This window comes from Selaginella moellendorffii, unplaced genomic scaffold, assembly GCF_000143415.4.
Source record: "Selaginella moellendorffii unplaced genomic scaffold, v1.0 SELMOscaffold_387, whole genome shotgun sequence".
NCBI classification, from domain to species: domain Eukaryota; kingdom Viridiplantae; phylum Streptophyta; class Lycopodiopsida; order Selaginellales; family Selaginellaceae; genus Selaginella; species Selaginella moellendorffii.
The window spans coordinates 1-8,025 of NW_003314642.1; the positions used below are offsets into that span (position 1 = coordinate 1).

Sequence of the window (8,025 nt, forward strand, 5' to 3'; positions counted from 1 at the left end):
TATTGGTAGTTGAGACGTTGTTGCATCAGTGAAGGTGACTATGCCACTCGAGTTCATTACCAACCTGGAACTTTGGCTAGTTGAGTTGTTTGAGCCAGTTGATGATGAAGGCAGATTCTGTGGGATCGTCCAGTAGCTTGTTAAATTCTTCAACTCGGGAGCAGCCAAGAATATAAGCTGTGCCGAAACATCAGTCATTTGCAAACTGTATCTCCCAGATATCAAGGCTTGCCTGCCTTTGAAAACCTGATCTTGGAGCAACGTATCAGTCGGGAGGTCGAAACTTTGCCACAAAACTGAATTATTGCTGTGTTTGAGCACAAGATTTCCATCATCTTGCATGTCCAGTCTCACACCAGAGCAATTGCTGCTCTTGCAACTCACGATGACTTGAGCCACCCCATTATCCAACACAAACAATCCTTGGGCTTCATTAAGCACAAGCTGGGCATTTGCAGTCACTCCTTTGAGAGCAGTGGCAGTCCAGATAATTGTCTCAACGGAGCGGACCCTGATTGCAACATTCAACTTACCAGGAGCTCCAGTGTCATTGACGAAACCAAACCCAAAGGTCTTCCCTGGTGAGATCAGGATTTCATCCGCCTTGAGAGACTGGCCTGTTTGAATGCTGCTGCCCCTTTCAATTTCGCTCGCTAGAACTGCCACTGGCACTATCAATATGAACAAGGCGACATTACAGAATGCCATTGCGGTCTTGCGAATTTTACGATAGAAAATGTTTTGTAAAGGTCCTCTCCCCTCCGTGTCATGCACGGTCACGACTTGAAGCAGTCAAAAAGCAGACGTCTATATCTTGACTTGAGGTTCTTATATCACGACCGGTTGGAGCGTATCCACATTAGATAACAATTCTAAACGAGACGAGTGGTTTGACTCGCTCCTGGAATAGCTAAGATTTCAGTTTTTATGGCCTGAAGGTTCCATGTCCTCACACCTCATTCAATCATCCTTGGGAAAGGTGGCTCTGGCACTGGGACATTTTCCTCAAGCATCTCCACGACCTTGCTCATGTTGGGCCTGAGGCTTGCATCGGGCTGGACACACCAAAATGCAACCCGCAGGACCATGTTGAACTGGACCATATCGATCTTCTCCGCCATCTTTGTATCCGCGATGGAACTCACACTCCCAGCTACATAGTGCTTAAAAGCCCAGATTGGAAAATGCCCGCGTTCCGAGTTCGTGGCAGGAGCGCCATCGACTGGAATTATTTTTCCGCCACTCAGCAGCTCGAAGAGGACCATGCCATAGCTGTACACGTCCACCTTTGGAGTAATGGTGACGTTGCGGACCCATTCCGGTGCCATGTATCCTCGAGTTCCTCGCACCATGGTCACGTTTATGGTTCTTTCTCGACTGGCCAGCTTCGCCAGTCCAAAGTCAGAGACTTTTGGACAGAACTTCTCGTCGAGGAGGATGTTTTGAGGCTTGATGTCGCAGTGGACGATGCATTCCTGGCATTGTTCATGGAGGTAGGTTATTCCTCGGGCGATGCCCACAGCGATTGAGAACCTTGTTTTCCAGTCACAAAGACTCTCATCGATGTCTTCGTTTGAGATTATGGATTTCTCCAAGGAACCGTTTTGCATGTACTCGTACACGAGCAGCCTGTGGCTTCCTTCGGCACAGTATCCTAGCAGTCGAACCAAGTTGATGTGGTGGATATTTCCAAGGGTTGTAACTTCGGCTTGGAACTGCTTCTCTGCTTGAATCTCCATCTCTATGTTTTTCACGGCCACGATAATACCATCTGGGAGCAATCCTTTGAAAACCGTGCCAAAGCCTCCAGTTCCAAGCTTGTCTTTGAAAAAGTTTGTAGCAATCTCAAGCTGGTGATACGTAAACCTTGTTGTGCCTCCCTCAAACTCCATTTGTTGTCTGATGTGCCTTACTTTTTCCTTGACGTGGTGTCCATAGACAGCTCCACAAATCAAGAACACTAAAAGTTCAGCAATGGCAAGCGCCACGGCCAACTTATGCTTGATCGGTACCTCCACCTCCTTCACAAACAAGGTTTCCACATTGTTTGTTGCATCCATGTCTGTAACATATAAAAGTTGATTTAAACTGTGATCATCCTCGGCTGGCACGGAAGTATCTGATGCAGAGACTTTCAGAAAGAACAGATTCGGCCCAGATGCAATCTGGAAGCCATTATAAATCACTTGCTTTGGTCCCCTGGTTGAATCTGGACCCTTGAGAAAGCATTGCCCTGAGCCGTCAGCTCTGTAGGCTATCCCAAGGCAGCCACAATTCTCTTTGCAGAGACTCTTGCAATCTTCAAGGGATATGACTGAGATGTACGTCTTGTCATTGTAAGTATAGTCAGTTCTTTCCAAACGCACCCATCTGTTATCGGATCCATTGCAGCTTTTCAAGGGGACATTATACTCACACCCTTTGGAATGGTCACCTGGATCCACAAAGTGAAACCCTGGAGGACAAGTGCAGACGAGACCAGGCCTGTATGTGCAAATCCCGAAAGGTCCGCACATCCCAAAGACTTTGCAGTCAGCTGTCAATGCTTGCCAAACTATATTCCACGAGGAGTTATCCTGGGTAAGGCTGTAAACTCGTAGAGTTCCATTGCGTTCTAGAGTGAGTCTCCTCGCTACCTTTGGAGTTCCAAAATCCAGCACGTAAAAGTACGAGTTTTGTTCCCGGTTAATGTACCAGGGCCCTTGACCGTCGGTGAAAGTAAGAATGCCGGTCGAGTTCATCACCAACGTTGATGCGTTGTTGGAACTAGTCGGGGATCTCTGGACATCCCAATATGATTGAGAATTGGACTCCGGAACTGCATAGCTTTTTAACCCTATAGAGTTTTGGTTGAGGTACAAACTAAAGCTCCCCGAGCGAAGGATATCTTTGTTGCCTTGGATGAGTTGGCCTGTGAGCAAGGTATCGGTTGGGACATCGAAACTTTGCCAGCTGCCACTGCTTGATATGACCACAAAGTTACCATTGTCCTGTAACTCCGCACTTGCAACACTAGGAACATTTGCAATCGTTATTAGTTGGGCCCCGTCCGAGACAAATAGGCCCTGGGCAGTGAGTTGGAGGCGAGCATTAGCAGTAAAAGCAACGCTAGGTGCAGCTGGTGCAGTCCAGACGATTGTCTTCAAGTTGATGTGGTGGAACCTGATCACTAAGGTGAACTTACCAGAGGCTTCATCATCGACAAATCCAAGCTCAAAAGTGTTGTCTGGCGAGACTAGGAATTGATTTACTGCGAGAACATCCCCGACTTGCAACGATGATTTGCCGTTGGCAAGCACTACAAGAGCAGCAGCCAAGAACAGCAACAGCAGCGGCATTTCTTATGTATTGCACGAAGTCACAGACTCACAATATTGGGGGCTCCTCTAGACTATCTCAAATGTGTTGACTGACCGGGCACGGTCAGTCAACACATTTCTCGGCTTTTGACTTGACAAGCGCGTTATCTTAAGAAACTCATGCCCGTCAGATCGAACCAGATCTAACGGCCAAAAGCTTGCTCTAGCTGAAATGCCGGCATCTCGTACGTCAAAGGGTAGAGCACTTGTTCACGAACTGGATCATCTCTCCATACGAGTAATCCATTTCTCCCTCGACCTCTGGAAACAGCAAGAAATGGCCGCGATTTGGATACTCGACCAGCTTTGCATCCTTCCCAGCTTTCCGGAGCTCCTCGTAGTACTCCACCTGGCGGCTGTGGAGCACGTCTCGAGCTCCCACCACCACCAGCGATGGCGGCATTGGATCGATCTTGACGATCTCCTCGGCACTTGGAACTCTGCAGTACTCGTGGTCGCGGTTGGTACCCTCCGGGAGACAGAATCGCCAGAAAGTATCGCAGTCCGCGAGCGTGAGAACGTCGGGCTGGACGAGCGACCGGATCTCGGACTTGGATCTCTCCTCGGCCCCAAAGAATGGAACCACTGGGAAGAGTCCTTTGATCTCCAGCGGCGAGAGGTCGCTGTGGATAGATCGGGCAGCCATGTAGTGGACGATTGTCCCTCCGGCGCTGCCGCCCATGAGGAAGATCCGGGAGAAATCGGCGTTTTGGAGCCAGGGGTCGCGATCCATTGGCGATTTCTTGGCCTGGGACTGAAGCCACTGGAGAGACACGAAAGAATCATCGAATGCCACCGGGAGGCGGTGCTCCGGGGCGAGCCTGTAGGCGACGGAGACGACGATCATCCCCATTTTGTGGGAGATTCCACTGCAAAGGCCATGGAAAATGCTCGAAGCAGGGGAAAAGGCGACGAATCCACCGCCATGGAAGTAGACGAGAAGCGCGTGCTTGCCAGTGGAGCTAGCATCATGGACCACGGTAGCCGATTTGGGAGCGAAGATTCGAGCCCACATTCCCGTTCCCTCGTCCAGAATCACGTCCTTGCATCCAATCTCGTCCTTTTCGAAGCTGGGATCAGCAGCGCAATCGGGCCACTGGGGCTTGCTCGTCCGGACGACTCTGCCATCGCTGTAGTGCTGGACGCCTCTCACATCGCCCAGCAGCTCGCAATTCACCATTGCCGCCCGCGCAGAACTCACAAGAAGGACGAAGAATTTAAAACAGAGAGCCGGCGTTGGAGCCCTAATCCGTCCAAGAACCCTAAAGAACGATTTTCGGGCCGGCTATAGATTCCTTCATCCAAATGCACAACAGGAAACAAATTTTCTTCTACATCTCTCAAATATTTTTTTCATATATAATATATAAAACCATGGAAAATCAATTCTTGCCAACAGGAGCCCTAATCCGTCCAAGAACCCTCCAACTGGACAATGCAATGGATGTAAGATGGGTTTCATACAAGACTACCAGGGGAGAAAGAGGTGAGTGAATGAGCAACTCAATGTGGAAGAGGCTAGATAGTCACTGGAGCACTAGTTATGCATGGGACCATGCTCCTGAGCTTCTAATGAACAAAGATATCTTTTGAGTCACGACAACACTTCCATACCATAGGCCTCTTTGAATGTTGGATGATCACGTCAATTAGTGTGTCCCTGCGTTCCTCCATCAAGGGAAGATGGGTGCAAGGAAGTACAATCAAAGGGGAAGATGGCAAGGTCTTGTGCTTGGAAGTTTAGTGCAGGGAAGTACAAATGGAGTTGGAGATGTGTTCTGTATTAATAGATTCTTTCCACCTTGAATTGGCATATGGAGAACAAGCACATTTTTTGCTCATGTTTATCTACTGGCTGCCATGTGAAGAGGATGTATGCTAGGAGGATTTGGCATGTGCTGGGACTGCTTTTTAAAAGTTCATTTTGGGCTTTCACCCCACAAAAAATGCATAAATTTGCATTCTCATCACTCTTGTATTGGCGAAGGTGAAGTCAAGTGAATATTGGTAGTTTGAGACGTTGCTTGCATCAGTGAAGGTGACTATGCCACTCGAGTTCATTACCAACCTGGAACTTTGGCTAGTTGAGTTGTTTGAGCCAATTGATGATGCAGGTGGATTCTGTGGGATTGTCCAGTAGCTTGTTAAATTCTTCAACTCAGTAGCAGCCAAGAATATGAGCTGTGCCGAAACATCAAACTGTATCTCCCAGATATCAAGGCTTGCCTGCCTTTGAAAACCTGATCTTGGAGCAATGTATCAGTTGGGAGGTTGAAACTTTGCTACAAAACTGAATTATTTGCTATGTTTGAGCACAAGATTTCCATTATCTTGCATGTCCAGTCTCACACCAGAGCAATTGCTGCTCTTGCAACTCACGATGACTTAAGCCACCCCATTGTTCAACACAAACAATCCTTGGGCTTCATTAAATACAAACTGGGCATTTGCAGTCACTTCTTTGAGAGTAGTGGCAGTCTAGATAATTGTCTTAATAGAGTTGTTATGACCTGGCACAAAAAGGCAAAGATTTAATTTCCTTAAACTATGCTATGCCACTTTTTAAGGTTTTTCATTACTTAACCATCCCTGAGCTACCTCGAAAGCTCAATTGCACCCAACTGGCAGCTGCACTTGATAAATTGCCTTACCAATGTGCTTCAGTAGTTTATATGGAGTAACATATCAATGAAAAAACTTATTATTCTTCCCATTCTACAAAAGCAATTACTCACTTGATGAAAAGATCATTCACATAAAAATGAAAATGAAATTAAAATGATTATTTTAAGCAAAGTGCAATATCTTAATTGAATTGTAGATCATCTTTTTGATTATACTACACTATTGTGAGGGTTGTTGAAGTTGTTAGCATCATCTTTTATCTGATCTAAGGATTGGAAGTAGGCATAAATCTCAAAGAGTTATTGACGACTTTTTTAATTTTGGCATATTTGAATTATACTTGACCTTTTATTTTGTGTGTGAATGTTTTTGATATTGGTCTTAAGGGTGTATTGATGAAAAAGAATATAAGTGTGCTTGATTAGCGTCATCTCATTACATATATCAACTATATGTTACAACTAATAGAAATGAACTACTTTATACATAAGATTGTTTAGTAGCAATTTTGGGTTTCAAGAAACATTATGCACATTTACATGATTCTTAAACATTACTAAAAGGTGATCATACTACAATTACTTCATTATTAAAGTAAAAAAACTTAGATGGTTATACAATTCAATGGGCTCTAAAGCTTTAGATATATAATATTGTTAGTCATTACCTAAAGAGTTATATGGCTTATATAAATATTCTTTCTCAAGCTTTTTTATCTTTTTCACTCTCTTCTCCTATTCTTGACAAGTTTGTAATGCTAGTATTTGTATGGCTTATGTAAACACTCTTTCTTAAGCTCTTTTATCTTTTTCACTCTTTTTTCCTATTCTTGACAAGTTTGTAATTCCAGTATTAGTGGATTTTTGGATAAGGATTCCATGCTAATAGTGATTGCTGTACTTAATGTTTAATGTCTATAAGCTGTGGAGAAAAATTTACCTTTTTCTTAATAAGGTTCATGAAGCTAAAAAAGTTGAGTTATGGATTCGAAGACTTCGTAACATGTTTAAGAATCCTATATCATGCTGTTTCAATATTTATATTCTCAATATCACTTTAAAAATGACCTTTCTTTTGTTAGGATAAATCTTGATGATCATTTACAAATGGTGGTATTTTTTGTCTTTATTCCATGTTTTCTCCATTTTTACCATGACTATGCTATTCTCAGCAGGGATATAAGATATCATCATATGACTGAGAAGCTACATAAATCTTTTTTTTGGTTGGAGATATAACATGATATTATCTAGTATGTGTGTGGTTGTATTTGGTGCCAAGCTCATAATATTCCCCCTTGTGCTGCAAAAGGACAGTTGGAGTCAATTGTAATTTCTTGTTTATTTGAATTGGTGGCATTTGATTTGATAAAGTCTTTTTTAACAATTAATTATTAATAATAAGTACATCATTATTGTTTTTAGCTACTTGACTCATTAGGTGAAAGTTAATGTTATTGCTAGTGTGTCTGCAATTAATATTAGATATTTCCTCCTCAATTGGGTGGTGTTATAACATTTTTGTCAAGAGCAGATTTTCTTGAATAATAATTATGTATTTATGGTTGAAGTGTTTTATATTTTAACATCTTGGTTAAAGATATGCTATACATTTATAAGTGTTTATCATCCATAGAATGGTTTGGTGGAAGAACTTATTCAAACTTTCAAATGGATGGAATATGGAGCATATGATTTTCAACATTTGAACTAAGATGGTTATTTGCTGTTTCTTTAATATGGGTATGTTATAATGCTACAAAGTTCTGTTAATGCTTCATCATATAAACTCTTATATGGTTATGATATAATATTACCAATGGACTTAAGTGTACCTTTGTGATTGCTATAAGCTATTGATGTTATGTCTTAAATTTAGTATTTAACAAGGATTCTTCCACTAGTTCAAGTCAAGTTTACTGAATACTTATATTGTGTATAATTGGGACAACAATAGCACTACAAATTCCACCTACAAAGTATAAAGTGGATGACTTGATATTAGTTCATTTTCCAAATCTTACAATATATAATTTGTTAAT

At 43.0% G+C, this 8,025-nt stretch overlaps 2 protein-coding genes across 2 annotated transcripts; both read right to left on the reverse strand.

Annotated features, from left to right (window-relative positions):
- Window positions 1-284: 284 nt before the first annotated feature.
- LOC112343977 (G-type lectin S-receptor-like serine/threonine-protein kinase At1g34300) lies at window positions 285-3,365 on the reverse strand. The gene has a single exon (XM_024668085.1). It carries the CDS (start codon window positions 3,336-3,338, stop codon window positions 957-959), a length of 2,382 nt encoding a protein of 793 aa, XP_024523853.1. The 5' UTR covers window positions 3,339-3,365; the 3' UTR covers window positions 285-956.
- LOC9641194 (carboxylesterase 1) lies at window positions 3,364-4,577 on the reverse strand. The gene has a single exon (XM_002994551.2). It carries the CDS (start codon window positions 4,537-4,539, stop codon window positions 3,550-3,552), a length of 990 nt encoding a protein of 329 aa, XP_002994597.1. The 5' UTR covers window positions 4,540-4,577; the 3' UTR covers window positions 3,364-3,549.
- Between the last annotated feature and the right edge of the window lie 3,448 nt (window positions 4,578-8,025).